Source organism: Triturus cristatus, chromosome 5_2, assembly GCF_964204655.1.
Source record: "Triturus cristatus chromosome 5_2, aTriCri1.1, whole genome shotgun sequence".
Lineage (NCBI taxonomy): Eukaryota > Metazoa > Chordata > Amphibia > Caudata > Salamandridae > Triturus > Triturus cristatus.
The window spans coordinates 139,774,230-139,791,807 of NC_140588.1; the positions used below are offsets into that span (position 1 = coordinate 139,774,230).

At 48.2% G+C, this 17,578-nt stretch overlaps 1 protein-coding gene across 4 annotated transcripts in view; it reads left to right on the forward strand.

Annotated features, from left to right (window-relative positions):
• LOC146822725 (uncharacterized) overlaps positions 1-17,578 on the forward strand; it is a 410,295-nt gene that overhangs the window by 96,803 nt on the left and 295,914 nt on the right. For all 4 annotated transcript variants that reach the window (XM_085606916.1, XM_085606918.1, XM_085606915.1 and 1 more), the window contains 2 exons: positions 1,596-1,623; positions 12,393-12,428. In XM_085606916.1, the coding sequence (XP_085463042.1) occupies positions 1,596-1,623; positions 12,393-12,428 (64 nt within the window). The remainder of the gene's footprint in view (positions 1-1,595; positions 1,624-12,392; positions 12,429-17,578) is intronic.

The window sequence follows — 17,578 nt, forward strand, 5'->3', positions numbered from 1 at the left end:
CACAATCAAACTTAGAAAACACTCCCATTCACTAGATGAGGTCTTGAGTGATGTAATTTGGGAGGTCATAAGCAGTACATTGTGGGGGCGTAAGCTATAGTTAGCTCAAGTAACTAGAACTGCTGAATTTCATTGGCTTTGTAAGCGTGGAAGCTGAGCCTAACTAGAACGTAACCTTGGTTTTGTTCAGTGCATATATATTTATATACATATTTGTATGTGTGTGTGTATATGTATATATATATTCACTGAAAAAACCATAGGTTTCACACACGTTATAGTTGGGAATTAGCATTTAAAAAAACCTTGCAAATTCACTTAAAAAAAACCTAGGTTTCACACGTTATAGTTAGGTGGATATTTCACTCGTAAAAAACCAATGAAATTCCACCGTTATAGTTAGTTCAGATAACTATAACTCGCGCGCCCGCAATCCTCTGCTCATGACTTCACATATTACATCACTCATGACATGGTCAGTGGCATCACTCTTGACATCACTGATGACATCATCCTTGTGATAGAGTGGCGGTCGCGCGAGTTAGTTATCTGAACTCACTATAACGGTGGAATTTCTTTGGTTTTTTACGAGTGAAATATCCACCTAACTATAACATGTGTGAAACCTATGGTTTTTTAAGTGAATTTGCAAGGTTTTTTAAATGCTAATTCCTAACTATAACGTTTGTGAAACCTATGGTCTTTTCAGTGAATTTGTACGTTTTTTTCAATGCTAAGTTATGTATATTTTTTTTAATATATTTTTTCAATAAACTACGTATATTTTTTTTAATGGCTTTTCACCGTATGCACCCCCGCGATTAAATTTTTTTTTTAAAAAAATTGTTTTTTCTGCCTTCAGGGTCCTCCAGGGACCCCCTGACAAAGGCTAGGGGGTCAGGAACTCTCTACCCTGCCCCCTTTTCACGTTCGCCACCTTCCTTTTCCACTCTCGCACTGAAAACAAACAAAATGGCGACCGACACTTCCTGATTTCGACCGATTCGAACGTTGACTGACATGTAACAACCAATCAGAATTACGCTCGCGCACGTTGGGGTGCACGCACGGTGCGCGGCTATAGATATGTATGTGCTTTTAACTGCAATTTTCTTAGGAACTACTGAACAGATTGACTCCATATATGCAAAAGGCACATCCCTGACCTGAGGACTACCTCTCTGCCAAATTTCAAGTAATTCTGTTCAGCCGTTCGGGCTGTACCTTCGACTAAAGGTCCTATGGGAAAATGCATGGGGAAAACGCGTTTTGGAACCCCCCTTTTTTCTCGGCCCCCGCTTGACGAATCCCCCCGAGACTTTCAGGGTAGGAGCTGAGCGGAGCGCCCCATTAGTTTTGAAAATTTCGCGAAGATTCGTCAACCGGCGCCAAAGTTATTCAAAATAGAATTTTGAGATTTCCTATGGAAACACGGTTCTAACTATAACTATCTACTGGCAACCGCCAGTAGATAATGTGTTTGTGTATATATGTATGTATATATATCACTGCAAGCTCTGTAAACATTTGATATATATGAAGGTGGCTACTATAAACATTTTGATTTTGTTAACATTTTCTATTTTTTATTTCAGATGGGACACAGACGGAAGTCCATCAGATGTACGTTTTTCTGTATAGGTGTTTTAGCTATTTAAATCATGCCTTTTTATTTAGGGTTTAAATAAAGCTTATTAAATTTCAAACTTCTCTGCTCTTAAGGCACACACCTCTCTGCATTTTTAGGTCTTGCTTTGCAGTCACTAAGTGAAAGCTGCTTGTGAGCCTTAGTAAAAACAGTAGTTTTAGAGCACATCCATTGCTTACTTGTTTACTTGCTTGCCTTACTTTTTATTGAGTCTGGCCCTCTGTTGGAGCATAGCCTTTTTGCCATCCTTTTGATTAGTGGACTACTATCTTTCCACGGCTCACATGTAGCGAACAACTTTTTTTTCTTTCGCTTTCATGACTTTCTATTTTTCTGTCTTTCTCCCTTGTGCCCTTCCTCTCCCTTGCATGTTGCTCCCGTCTGTATCCACTTCAGCTCTACCTCCTCTGCTGCTCTTCTGTTCTATTCTCACCCCAAGCACTCTGTGTTCCCTTCTTCCTACCCCTGTTATCTTTTTATAATTTAGTAAATCCTCCCTCCTCAAGTCCTAAATATTGCCTCTCCCACTCGCTCCCCCCCATCCACCACCACTTTGTAACTCCCCCACCCTTTGTGCTCCCTAAAATACTTGTTCGAGGCATATGAGCTGCAGATTGTACACTATGCATAGATCGCCATCTGGTGTTGGGCTTGGATGCTTGCACATTGTTGTTGTTGTCTTGGAAGAGTCTTTTGTAGTCATGAGATAGGTGACTCCTCCCTTGGACGATAGTGCGCAGGGGCATCGACTCAATCTTCAGGATGTTTTTTCCGCAATTGGGTTCGAATGTAACCTTTGCACTCCGGTTCGGCACCTTATTCTCCAAACCTTTTCGACGCGCAAACTATCTACAACTCGACGGTATTGTTTTCGATCGCGTGATCTTCGTGCATCTGAGCTACTCTATTCCAATCGATGCGGGCCGTTGGGCCTATCGACGCCATCCGGGCCCACAGCTCATGGAAAGGACTCCCTTCAAAAAATGCCCACAGCGTGGAGCGAAATTCCCACACAGTGACCATCACAAGGTCTGTAACCTGTGTCTCTCGCCCGAGCACGACGAGAGCAATTGCCAGGCCTGCGCCTCTTTTCGATCCAAGAAAACCATCCGTGATAGCCGGGCCTGACGACACATCATGGAGCAGCTCCGGCACCAGTGGACATCTTCGATGAAGGCCCCGATGTCCCGGAGGAGGATTCTGAGGACCTGGCAATCGTGTCCGAAGCAGATGACTCAACGAGTGAGTACAACTGCCCCTACCCCAACTCCACCCGAAAAAAAGAAGGCACTGGTCAAGACTTTGTGTGCTGGCCCCAGTCGTGACCGAAAACAGGCTTCAGAAGCCCCGGGCCCGGCTCCGAAGATAAAGGACAAGCCTTCCGGTAGTTCGGGACCAAGCAAACCGTATCTCAGTGTCCCGCAGGTGCCTTCGGCACCGAAGGCGGGAGAGCATCTTACTCCCAAAAAGAAGTCAGCACCGACTACCTCAACGCAGAAAGTAAAGCCATCGGATCCGAAACCAAAGCCTTCCGAATCGAAAAGATTTCCGTCTTCATAGCAAAGCCAAAGGACCCCAAACCACCTCCTAAGTCCTTGGAGCAGAAATCAAAACCCCGCTTGGACCCAAAGAAGTCGGCGCCGAAAGCGATTACCGAGGAGGAAGAACTTTTTCAACCGGATCCTGTCGATCCGAAGCACAATAAACTCCATATAGACCCCCAAAAAAGACTGTGCCACTTCACCTGTATGACCCTCTTCTCCTGTCCTTCCTCATGAGCCTGTTCTTTCTCCTAAGCCGGTCTCCCCTCCACAGCCTCCAAAACTTCCACCACCGCAGGATGACAATTATGATTTAGGGGGTGGGGGGGGGGGGGGGGGCAACAATGACCCTTTCACTGACCCTGATGACAACACGGACATACCACAGGACGATTGGGACGATTATGATGACCCAATAGATCTAGAAGCTTCTGGCAAAAGAGTTGCTGCTCAAGCTGCTAATCACTGGCGCAAAGCCAACACCCAAGCATTACTTGCTCGGTATGATAGGGCTCACTATGACCAACTAGAAACCCTATTACAGCATTTACCTGACCAATACAAAACCCAGGCAAATGATTTAATTCAAGAAGGCAAATTAATAGCCAACGCATCAATCAAGTGTACCGTTGATGCAGCTGACACAGCCTCTAGGTCCATTAACACTAGTGTGATACTCAGACGACATGCCTGGTTACGCATCTCAGGATTTAAAAAGGATATACAAATAACTATGCTCAACCAGCCGTTCAATCAGGAACAACTTTTTGGACCGGCTGTAGACACCACTCTAGAGAAGATGAAAAAGGACACGGAGACTGCTAAATCTAGGGGAGCATTACAGTCTCCATCCACAAGTGGTTCCTTTCATCGCTCCTTCTATAGAGGAGCATCCAAAAACATTGGAACAGACACCGCCTCCTCTTCCTACAAATACACCACGCAAGTATCCTTCAACAGAGGATATTTTAGAGGCGGATACAAGGGGAAATAACAACACTCGTGCCTCCCCCCAATAATAAACAGTGACTTCCCTCCACTCCTTCCAGACCATTCCACTCCAGTCGGAGTGAGACTCTCACAGTTCCTACCTGTCTGGGAATCCATCACAACAGACAAGTGGGTAAGACAAATTATCCAGTATGGTGACTGCCTGGAACTTATAGCAACCCCACCCACCAAACCACCCAAACAGTGTCCAATGTCCATGGAACACCTCGCGCTCTGAAAACAAGAGGTTCTCTCACTGCTTCAAAAGCAGGCAATAGAACTAGTTCCTTTACAGTATCAAGGAACAGGGGTTTACTCTCTGTATTTCATAATCCCCAAAAAGGACGGGATCCCACAGCCAATACTCTACCTCAGACCCCTCAATGTTTACATCCAATCAGATCATTTACATATGATCACTCTCCAACAGGTCCTCCCACTAATTCAACAAGGCGACTTCCTTGCCACCCTAGACTTCAAGGACGCCTACTTTCACATTCCCATACACCCTGCTCACAGGAAGTATCTAAGGTTCCTAGTGGACAGACAACACTATCAGTTCAAAGTCCTTCCATTTGGGGTGACCACCGCACCCAGAGTGTTCACAGAATGCCTTGCAGTGGTAGCAGCACACTTAAGACTACAAATCCATGTCTTTCCATATCTTGACGACTGGCTAATAAAAGCCAAGTCATTTAACCAGTGTGTTCATCACACTCATCAAACCATCCAGCTGCTACACGACTTGGGATTCACAGTAAACTACCCCAAGTCAAATCTTCAGCCCTCCCACATACATCAGTATCTAGGGGCCACATTGGACACCTCCAGAGCTCTAGCATATCCCAATCCAGCCAGTATGCAAACACTAATTTCCAGATTTCAACCACAGCATTCCCTCCCAGCAAGGGTATTCATGCAACTCAGAGGGATGATTGCCTCTTGCATCTTTATCGTACCTCATGCAAGACTTCATATGCGCCCCTTGCAGGAATGCCTAGCACGTCAGTGGAACCAGGCTCGAGGTCAACATCCAGATCTGGTGTTGGTGGACAGCCGCACACCGCTCTCTGTAGTGGTTGAACACACACAACCTTTCCAAAGGGCGGTCGTTCCTCGAGCCGTTTCCACAGATAGTGCTAACAGCAGACGCATCACTGACCGGCTGGGGAGCCCATCTCCTAAACCACACCATTCAAGGCAAATGGACCACGCAGCAGAAAGTGCTCCACATCAGTCACCTAGAATTACTGGCAATATTTCTAGCACTAAAATCATTCCAGGTACATCTACAGCACAAGACTGTCCTAGTCTGGACAGACATGACAGCCATGTATTACATACAGAAACAGAGAGGCACACATTCTTTGCAGCTGCCCCAGCTCGCACAAAATCATTTGGAGATTGGCCATTCCACAAAACATATACCTTCTGGCAGAACATCTTACAAGAGTTCACAATCAAATTGCGGATCTGCTAAGTCGACAGACTCTGCAGATACACGAATGAGAACGTCATCCCCAAGTTCTTCAACCATTTTTCCAAATGTGGGGTCAACCAGACATAGATCTGTTCACCACTCGCGCAAATGCAAAATGCCCAACCTTCGCCGCCAGGTTTCCACATCCGTTGTCCAAAGGCAATGCAATATGGATGAACTGGTCAGGCAGATTTGCGTACGCTTTTCCGCCACTCCCATTGATTTCCCCTAGTAGTACACAAGCTCAGACAACAGTCTCTCAAGATGATCCTGGTGGCTCCCACATGGGCACGGCAACAGTGGTTCACAACACTACTGGAACTCAGTAGTTCCACACCAAAAACTACTTTCCCCCACATTGCTAACGCAGAACCATGGAGAGATAAGGCACTCCATCCAGGTCAACTGAATCTAGCGATCTGACTCCTGAAGTCCTAGAGTTAGTTTACCTTAACCTTCCACCGGACTGTATGAATATCATTCAAGAAACCAGACGCCCTACTACTAGAGTTTGCTATGCAGCAAAATGGAAAAGATTTGTCATCTACTGCAATAACAATAAGATTGATCCGCTGGATGCTTCAATCCAAGACATCATTTGCTATTTGCTACACTTGCAAAGATGTAATCTAGCATATTCATCCATACGATTACATCTAGCAGCACTTGCTGCCTATTTACAATACAGACAACACTTGTCACTAGTTAGAGCACCTACAATTAAAGCCTTTATGGAGGGCCTTAAAAGAATAATTCCTTCTAGACTGCCACCATCTCCGGTGTGGAATTTAGACATTGTTCTACCAGGCTCATGGGTCCCCCATTTGAACCTCTACATAAATGTGAACTTCAGTTCCTCGCATGGAAAGTAGCTTTCCTTGTTGCAATTACCACTCTCAGAAGGGTAAGTGAGATCCAGGCTTTAACCATACAAGAACCATTCTTACAAATACATCGTAATAAAGTGGTTCGCAGAACAAATCCAAAATTCCTTCCCAAAGTAATCTCCGCTTTTCATCTTAACCAGTCCAGTTACCGGTGTCTTGCCAAAACCCAGACTGTGGCAGAGAGAGCTCTTCACACACTAGACGTAAAGAGCCCTACTTTATTACATTGACAGGACTAAGCCCTTTAGAAAGACAAAACAACTGTTTGTAACCTTCTCCCCACCTCATAAAGGTAACCCCATCTCCAAAGCTGGGATCGCGAGATGGATAGTAAAATGCATTCAAATATGCTATCATAAGGCCAAACACACATTGACAAATCCCCCTACGCAAACTAGGGGCTTCCATGGCATTCTTGGGGAACATTCCCTTGGATGACATCTGCAAAGCAGCAACATGGTCTATACCACACACCTTCACCAAACACTATTGTGTTGATGTGCAGGCTAAGCAACAAGCTTCTGTAGGCCAGGCTGTTCTTAAAACACTTTTTCAAACTACTACAGCAGATACAGGTGACCACTGGTAGGGGAGACCCTGCTGTACAGTCTATGCATAGTGTACAATATGCAGCTTGTATGCCTCGAACGGAAAATGCTACTTGCCAGTATGCATCTGTTCTTGGCATGTAGAGCTGCAGAGTTGTACACGCCCACCCGCCTCCCCGGAACCTATATCTGTTCCAGTATTATCTTGATTAGATACATTCACATGGACATCTTACTTCTTACTGACTCCATTTCCCATTATGGCGAAAAAAAATCTGAGGATAGAGTCGATGCCTGTGCATTCTATCGTCCAAGGGAGGGGTCACCTATCTCGTGACTACAAAAGACTCTTCCGAGACAACAACAACGTGCAAGCATCCGAGCCCAACCCCAGATGGCGATCTATGCATAGTGTACAACTGTGCAGCTCTACATGCCAAGAACAGATGCATACTGGTAAGTAGCATTTTCCTTTTTTTACCCCCTGGTGTAAGGGCCAGGCAGCTTCCACTTTTTTATTCAATGCTCCAAGTGGCATCCGCCATCTTAGAATGTAAATAAAAAAAGAAATAGCCTGGCCACCTAGTCAGTCCTTAGGCACACGCCTATTGCTTAATGTGTTGATGCATATACGTTCACCCCCTCTTTACAATTTGCACGCCATCATTTCTTATTGTAGCATTGTTGCGATTGCTGTAACTTTATACAGTATATAGTCAGTGTTAACAAGATGAGACCTATTGACTTTGCCAATGCTTGCTTTGATTTTTAATCAGAAATAGCTTTCTGTCCACACTGGCTTGATAAAAATTCAAGAATGGTTTATATTTTTAATTATTTTTAGAGATCTTCTCCCTTTCCCAGATATTTCTTCCTTCAATTGAGTTTTTAGCCGTCAGGTCTCCCATGTTATTATGATCTCCTGTGTTTCTAAATGTTGACTAGAAAGTACCTATGTCGGAAGCTGGCTCTTTATTTGGGGGGGGGGGGGGGGGGGGGTAGTGTTGTCTTGCAGCCTTAGGCTTATCAGAGGGAAGTGTTAGACATTCACCAATACACACAATAGTCAATAAATGGCACACACGACTCAATATGGAGATCTGTACCAATTTATAAAAGTAATGCATATCTTTATATATATTTAGCCACCAGAATAAATACGATCAGGTAAGCACGTTTTGCAAGAGAAATTCTTTTGCATTTAAAGAGTCAACACAGTGCAATTTTCAAAGGCTGCAATGTTACCCTCTGGGAAGAAAAATATATGCGGCACACCAGTTCTTTGCAGGGACTTGCGGGTCTAGTCTCCTTGATTAAAGGTGAGCTAGGTGCAAGGTCCAAGACAGCCCCAGCAGGTCAGCCCCAGCATCACGAAGCTGGCCGGGTACAGTGGTGAAAACTGCTTTGAGTGCCCAACGCAATCCAATTAGGATTGTTCCAGTCACAAAGAGGCTGCAGGTTGGGACTGAGAGGTCAGTTCTGTGAATCCAATGAGTGGCTTCGGCTCTTGCGATGCTGTGGGACACCTTTGGTCCTTCTTTCCAGGTTGGGGCGTGCGGGTGCAGAGGGTCTTTGGGGTATCACTGTTCTTTGTCCCGCAGAATTCGCTGTTGAGGGGGCCTGCACAGAGTGGTTGCAGGCGGCGTTGGAGAGTTCACGAGGGGTCCTTCCACAGTGCACTCTTTACCTTGAGGGCCTGGGGACCACGCTGACACCGTTGGGCCACTTCAGCATGGGGGAGGCGGGCTCGGGTTCAGTGGTGCTTGCTGGCATCTGGTTTCCTCTGTCCTAGAGTCCTCACTGTTCTTCTTTGGGTGTCTGCAGGATTCAGGTGACCGTTCCGCTGTTTCACGGGAGTCCTTGGTTCCTGGGTAAAGTGCTGGCAGGTCTCCCAGACTTTGAAGACTCAGCAGCTGCAGGAAAAAGTCGTCTTTTAGTGCAATTGTCAGTCAGTAGGCAGGCTGGGTTGGCACCAGACCAGTGGCTGTGTCTGTCATTTCTTGCTCTTTGCGACTCTTCACATCAGTCTTCCTCTTTCAGGTAGGCAGGATCTGATTTTCTGGTGCCAAGGGCTCCTCATAATACTGAATTTAGAGGCTTTGTGGAGTATAGGGTATTAGCCAATGGGCTACTGATGCCTGAGGTCAGTATGCCTCCTATATGCCCACTTCCTGTGGGAAGTGGGCATAATCCTGTCCCAGAATGCCTAAGTTTGCCATCACCAAGATGGTCATTTCTGAAAAGTTGTGTCCGCTTCAAGTTAGACCACCTTAGGGGTAGTATCAGCCTGGGGTGGGCACGCCAACCTGACTAGCTAATTTTCCCGCCTGTCCAGGTGACAAGGGGCTCTGGATAAAGAGGATTGGCTTCCTCTCCTGTGAGGGGAGCCTGTCTTGCATTTCTAAGCCCGGAGCTTCTTTGAAGCTCACCTCTAGCAGTGCTAATCAGCATTTCATTCTGTTGGAGAGGTTGTGAACTCCCTTTTCCAGTGCAGGCTTATTTCAGATCTCCTGAAAGCAAAGGCCCTCACCCTGGAAGGTCAAAAGTTTATCTTGGTTGGCAGGCTGGCAGAGACCAGCCAGCTAACGCACCAGAGGCTGAGAGGTTTTCATGGGGCACCACTGGAATCGGGGTGAGTTTTATGAATATGGGATGTTTGAAACCAAACATCCCTATTTTCAGTGAAGCCATCATGTAGCTGGTAAACTCATTTTTATCAGTGTCCAGCACGTTTTACAACTGCTGCCCTGTTCACTTGTCTTGGCAGTAATGGAACTGACCAGTTCAGGGTCAGACCTGACCATACAGATCTGTCTTCACAAGTAATATAATGCACCTTGCCTTAGGACTGTAAGGACTGCTGTAGCAGTGACTTTTAATATTACATGTAGTTTTAGCGGGCATGGAATACAAGGATGTGTTTAATGTCCTGTTTTTACTTTTGTCTGCACCAAAAAATGCAGCCTACAATTGCAGTCTTGCATGAATTTGGTGAGGGGTCCCTTATAGTGGCACAATTCGTGCTGCTGGCTTTGGGGACCCTCTATAGTACCTCGTGCCCTAGGTACCATGGGTACTATTTACTAGGGACTTGGAGAGACTGCTAGAGGTATTGCCAATTTGGGGACCAATTGTACAGTTTTTGGGAAAGAGGTGGCACTGGGGACCTGGTTAGCAGGAACCCAGTGCACTTTCTGGCTAAATCACATCAAGTTACAGGCAAAAGTCAGTGACCATGTCAAAAATGGTCGTTTTCCTACAACCATGCACTGAAAATATTTCTGATTGCTTGGTTTCTATATGATACAATCACAGGGCGCATAGATCTTTCTTCCTAGGTGCATATCATCCTGCAGTGTTGAAGCCAGTAGCAAACGCCTAAGCTGTTGGTGCTCAATCAGCCTTTTTTTTTAACTGTTATGAATGTAGCATAGTCTTAACTATTCCGGTCCTTATCAGCCATCTGTTAATCCTCGCTGTAGGTAAGTGCCACTATTTGCATGGTTGCCCCCCCCACATTTTGCCTGATGTTGATGTTCTTTGACCAAGTGTGCCCTGGGTTCCTGCCAACCAGGTACCCAGGGCCTATGTTCTTTCCCTAAAGCTCTACTGTTGCACACCCAATTGGCAACAGGAGTACCAAGGACACTGTGGCCAGGGACGGCCTCTAAGTACTGCGGCACAATGTGCCACCTTTAGAGGCCCTGTACCTTAACACTCTCACACTGCCATTGCAGGCAGCATGTTTTGGTGCAGAGAAATGTTTCGACATTGCACACATCCCTGTGTGCCATGCCTACAACCCACCCCTCTAGCAAGGTGCACTTTACCACTGGTGAGGGTCCAGATGCATGAGCCCTGCACCCCCTATTGTGTCCAAGTCCATTCTTAGACATTGGAAGTGCAGTAAAGCCATAAAGAGTCTATTGTCTGGGAGTTTGTCATTACGAACTCCAGAGCACCATAATAGCTTTGCTGAAACTTCTCAGCACATTAAACCCTCACTGATACCACTGTGGGATTTAATGCCAAATGCACTCAGAGGGCATCTTAGAGGTGCTCTCTGAAGAACGACCCAGCACTGTGCCAAGTCCTGCTTGGTTCTAAAAATAAAATACATCAAAGAAATATCTTTGATAGAAACAATTGGTCTGAGTTCAGTCTCTGAGTGTGTCTCATCCTTTCTTGCCTAAATGCTTAACACTACCCTCTGATAAAGCCTTACTGCTCTCCCATACTACCACAGATAGAGTAAGGCATTCTCTACTTTTACCTCTGTAAGCCTTTGGGATCCACTGGACTCTGGGCACACTATACCTTACTTTGGTATAGTATATACAGAGCCAGCTTCCTACTGGGGGCTCATGCCTTATCCCGATTGGGGGCGTCCCCACATCTTCAAGATGGAGGGGACTGAGGTGTGTGCTTCACTTCTCCTCCTCTATTCTCACCTGAGTGGTGGGGGTTGGCAAAACTGGGCCCACCTCTCATTCTCTAACATTAGGCCTCAGCACCCGGCCGCCCTACTGCCGCTGATGGTGCTTTTTGAGTGTATCCTTGACCCTGGTGGAACCGTTTTGCAGGTATCTGGGTTTCTGTTGCAGTACACACCCCCGTCCCCCCACACACACTTTTTGCCATATTTATGATGTACTTAGACTTGATGTGTCCTGGGTCCCTGCCAATCAGATTCACAGGGCCTGTGTTCTTTCCCAAAACTGTACCTTTGTACCCCCAATTGGCACCTATCTGGCCACCTGCAAGTCCCATAGGTTAACATTTGTGAACTGATAAATTGCATGAAGTGTCCCTTTTTAAAGTGCAAAGTATTTTTATTGAAAACGGCCTTACCTTTTAATGTACATCTGGTCTTAAAATAAATCTTGAAATAAGTTTATTTTTATAAAATTGTTGTGGATCTCCTTTTTGATTCGTGTGTCATTTATTAGTCACTGTTTGCATAACAAATGTCTTACTCTATCGTGTTAGGCCTTAGGCTTCTCGACCACACTACCGCAAATAGTCGTTTGGATTTAAATTGAGTCATGTATACTTCTGGACTCTTTACACTATATAACCACTTAGTGGTATATCGCGTAAAGTGCCACCTTCCTACAGCCACCAGGAGCAGCATCACCTCCAGCCTTCAAATGTCTATTTTTCCCCTTACAGGTTCCGTCTTTCCTCAGTGTTTGTGCTTTCTCTGTGACCTGTTTGAGCCCTTTAAGCCATAGTTTGTAAAACCCATGCATTGCCTTTTTTTAATCTATTTGCTTTTTTGTGGGGTTTATTACACAGGGAGAACCAAGCAGCAAGAGATTTAGTGGATTTGAGGTATGTCTTACTTCACATGTGCCAGATGTTTCCTGTTTGTCCAAATGCTTGTACGGTGACTGTATTCCACTTCCAGCTATCAAAAGACCAAGAGGTAGTATGCTTTCACAGAGTGTTTGTTTGCATGGGGGTAATTTAATTGAATTTAAATTTAAAACTTATAAAGTGCCCGAATCGCCTCCGATGGGTTATGTCAGCGCTAGAGCAGTACAAGGGAAGAGCCAGCAGACAAACAGCAAAACTTTCAGTTTTAAGGAGTTTCCTAAAGATCAAATGATCATCATATCTTCCGAGTGTAAGGGGCAGTTGATTCCATAAGAATGAGGCCATGTAGGAAAAGACTTTGCCTCCTGTATGGGAGTTCTTGGAACTGGGAATGGTAGGGAGACATTTCTTTCCAGAACGTAAGACCCTGCCTGGCTGGTAGGGAATGAGTTTCTCGACTAAGTAACTGGGCCCTTTGCCATTTTTATGTACAATGCAGCCAACTTTGAATTTAATTCTCTGGCGAATGGGCAGCCAATGTAGTTGTTGCAAGGGGGGTGCGGTGGAGGGGGCTGTTCTAGGAGACAAATTAATAACCAACTGTGCCGCCGTGTTCTCTTCCAGGGGATCCTCATCAATAGTCATAAGCATTAGAATATTCCCGCCCATGTGCGGGATCCCGGAAACAGTATATTATATGTGCCCCACATATATATATATCCATACATATATACCTATATGTATACACAAGCAATTGCAGCCCCTAACACTCTAGAGCTGAACCATGCTGTAAGGAATTTCCACTACATATAAGAAAATAGCATTATAAACATGAGAAACAACATTATAACTTGTTTGGAAACTGTTTTAATGCTTAGAAAACAGCAGAAATTCTTAGAAAACACTGAAAGCATAGGAAGCTCCCAGGCTGCATTGCAAATACCCAGTCTAAAAAGACTGAAAAGCTAACTCATAGCTACATGGCAAAAACTGACACCGTGCCTTTAAGGCACACCTGACCCCCACCTTCCCATCATGCCTCAGGGGTGGCAGTTAGGTCAGTTGTTCTTTCCGGCTCCTTCTGGAAGGATCCTGGCAACAGAGCTCCACTTTTTTCTGAGTTTCTCAGAAAATATTATCTGTTTTTCAACTGTTTTTTCCCTTACTTCGACGTTTTTCATCTAAGTCAGTAAGAGGCTGCCTTTTTTAGGCATTTTTGGGCATTTTTTCCATCTTAAAATGCCCTCTCTTTTCGATTCTTGCCCTGCATGTGGCAAGAAAAAGGCCAGGACTGACTCTCATAGGGTCTGTATCCTGTGTCTACCGGAGGATCATGATACCAGCACATGTCCTCACTGCCAGGGCCTGTCCAAAAGAACTTTGAAGGACAGAGAGCGAAGTCGCGCTTATGGCCTGGCACAACCATCCAGAGGCCGATCTCCGGTGAGGAAGGGCTCCAAGAGGCATAAAGATTCATCTAGAAGCAAGTCCTCTCGTCCTTCCACCTCAGCGTCTGGCTCGGCGCTGAGAAAAGATGTTCCGGTAGGTCGTGTTTCGAAAAAGAGGTTCTCGACGCCGTCGAGAGCAGGTACGACGTCGACGTCGAAGTCCAGACCGCCATCGTCAACTCGGCGACGATCGGCGTCGAGATCCAGAGCCTCTCCGCCGTCGTCAACCCGGCGACGTTCGGCGTCGAGAGACACCACCCCTCCGCCGTCGTCAACCCGGCGGCGATCGGCGTCGAGGAGCAGGGAACCTCCGCCGTTGTCAACCAGGCGACGATCGGCGTCGAGGAGCAGAGAGCCTCCGCCGTCGCCAACCCAGCGGCGTTCGGCGTCGAGGAGCAGGGACCCTCCGCCGTCGACGACATCTCAACGTCGATCGGCGTCGAGGAGCATGGACCCTCCGCCGTCGTCAACCAGGCGACGACCGGCGTCGAGGAGTGTCACCCCTCCGTCGTCGAGGGCACCATCCCCTCCGTCGTCGAGGCTCCATCGGCGTTCGACGTCGAGGCAACAGGATCCTCCGCCGTCGTCATCCAAGCGACGTTCGGCGTCGAGGTTGGCATCCGTCTCGACGTAGAGAGTGGCAGCATCTCCGCCGGCGTCCCCGCGGCGTTCGGCGTCGAGGGAGAGAAGGCCTCCGTCGTCGGCTTCACATCGCCGCTCGACGTCGAGGCGGCAGGCTTCGCCCACTGAACATGGCCGCCGGTCCACATCGAGACGGCGTTCGACGTCGAGAGAGTCCCGGCGAGAAAAGAGACGACACCACGGATCGACGTCAAGACCGCGCTCGACGTCGAGACAGGCCTCGGACAGGTCGGTGGTCCTGGTGACAGAGTCGGCGTCTCGCCATTCCTCCTCCCACTCAGGGGCCTCTCCACGACCGGCAAATCCACGAGAACCTGCGGTTTTGCAGCGTGAATCTTTCTGGATTCACTATGCTGTGCATTATTCCGCGATCTTGTGGTTGGGTGCGGGAATACATCAGTCCAGTGCATGATTCTCCGCTGCAACGGCTGGTGGCGGCTGTGGACAGAGCTAGTCCCCCCAGGCCAGCACGTCAGAGGTCTCCGGACGACAGGCGACGCAGATCGCGCTCCCCAGACGGGAGGAGCGTTCACCTGGTTCACGGGCTCGTGATCATCGCCGGAAGCGCAGAAGGACTCCATCATCGTCCTCTTCCTCGTCCTCCAGGTCCTCCATCAGAGACTATTCTCCCGCGCTCTCGGGCAGCCCAGTGTCCAGGGTCTCGCCCGTAGACGACATCAACACCTACCAGGAGGTGTTGCAGCGGGGAGCACAGAAGCTGGGGATTGAGATGTCGGTCCCCCAAGTCACCACCTCGGTGATTTTTGAAACACTTCACCAAAAGTCTGCCTCTCGCCCGCTGCTGCCTTTGGTCCCAGGAATCATGGAACAAGTCATGGACACTTTTCTCACCCCGGCGACTGTCAAAGCCGTTCCGGCTCGTATCCTGAAAAAATACAAGCCAGCTACCTCTGACCCCGTCTTTGTGAAGATAGACCCACCTGCGGACTCTGTCATAGTGGCAGCGGCAAGGAAGGGTCAGACGGCGTCGGCCTCCTCTTCCGTCCCTCCAGATAAGGAGAGCAGAACCCAGGACTCATGGGGACGCAGGGCCTGCTCTTCTGCGGCAGCGGCCCTCAAGATCTCCAGCGCGGCGGCGCTTCTGGGCAGGTACGACAGGGCCCTCTGGGACTCGATGGAGCGTTTCAAATCCAAGCTCCCCAAAGAGGACCAAAAGGACTTTGAGGAGATTGTTACGGAAGGGGCACTGGTGGCTAATCAGTCGATTAGCACAGCGGCGGATGGTGCGCTAATCTCAGCCCACTCTTACACACACGGCGTCTGCGCCAGGAGGTCGTCCTGGTTACGTCTGACAGGGCTCAAGCCAGACGCACATTAATGGATTTTAAACCTCCCGTTCTCTGGCAACTCCCTCTTTGGCACTCACACGGATGAGGAGATGGGGCGCATGAAAACGGAGCTGGACACCCTCAAAGCCGTGGGCTTGGAGAAGAAAAAGGAATTCAAGCGCCGTTTTCGACCCACCCAACGCAAGGGGCCTCAACAGAGGGTTCAAACCCCTCAGTGGTCTCAGAGCAAACCCCAAGGGAAAACCCAGTTTCGAGGCGGAAAGTCTGGCAGGGGCAGAGGTGGACACCAGCAACAGTCCTCCACTACCACAAGAGGAGGAAAGTCATGAGCTGTGGCTTCCTCTACGGCCGTTGCCCACTCCAGTGGGAGGAAGTGCATCACAAAAGATCGCTGGGTGCTGAATATACTGCGTCATGGATATGCGCTACGTTTTCGAGCGCGTCCCAGAGACATCCCGCCAAAGAGGTCCCGTCCTCACCACCTCAACCTGCTCAAGCAGGAGGTGAGGTCCCTTCTGAAAAAGCAAGCCATAGAAAGGGTTCCTCCTTCGCAGGTCGGAAAAGGAGTGTACTCCCGGTACTTCCTGGTGCCCAAGAAAGATCAAGAGCACAAGTTTCGGCCGATTCTGGACCTTCGTCTCCTAAACAAAGTCATCGTCAAGGAGAAGTTCCGTATGTTGGCGCTTCACCAAATATGTCCACATCTACAAGTCGGAGATTGGATGTGTTCGGTGGACCTCCAAGATGCGTACTTTCACATTCCAATAGCGAAACATCACCGCAGGTACCTACGGTTTGTGGTTGGAGGCAAGCACTACCAGTACAAAGTGCTCCCATTCGGACTCAAGTCGGCCCCGCGAGTCTTCACCAAATGTATGGCAGTGGTGGCGGCCTGCCTACACAAGCAGGGTCTCTTCGTCTACCCGTACCTGGACGACTGGTTACTGAAGGCTCCAACCCAACAGCAGGTGAAGAAAGACTTCCAAATCTGTCTGAGACAGTTGCACGCTCTCGGCCTTCACGTCAACATGGCGAAGTCCGTGCAGCAGCCCACTCAGTCCATCCACTACCTTGGCTCCGTTCTGGACACAAGCGTGGGAAGAGCGTATCCTTCGGAGGAGAGACTGTCTTCAATGAAGAGAAAATGCAGGCTTATGCAGCAGATGCGGAAGCCGTCAGTTCGGCAGGTAGCATCTCTGCTGGGTTCCATGGCGTCCTGCATTTTTCTAATTCCCCACGCCAGGCTGCGAATGAGACCTTTGCAGCAAGCTCTGGAGGACCAATGGGATCAGTCCACAGGCCGTTGGGGAGACCGAATCTCTCTCTCCCAGGTGGCGAAATCTTCCCTAGCATGGTGGACTCGTCAGAACAATCTGTCGGTGGGAGTCCCGTTTCACCAGCCACTTCCGGTGCAAACAGTGGTAACAGACGCGTCGCTACAAGGATGGGGGGCCCACATGGGGTGCCTCCAGATACAAGGTCAGTGGTCTGCAAAAGAACAGGGCTACCACATAAATATGCTAGAGCTTCGAGCAGTCCATCTTGCTCTAAAGGCGTTCCTCCCAGCAATCGAGACCGACTCAGTCCTGGTGCAGACCGACAACACCACGACCATGTTTTACCTGAACAAACAGGGCGGGACTCGGTCACGCCCCCTCTCCCTGGAGGCGCAGGCGATCTGGCACTGGCTGCTCGCCCGGAACCTCTCGGTGGTGGCAGTACACCTTCCAGGGGAGTTGAATATCAAGGCAGACGCACTCAGCAG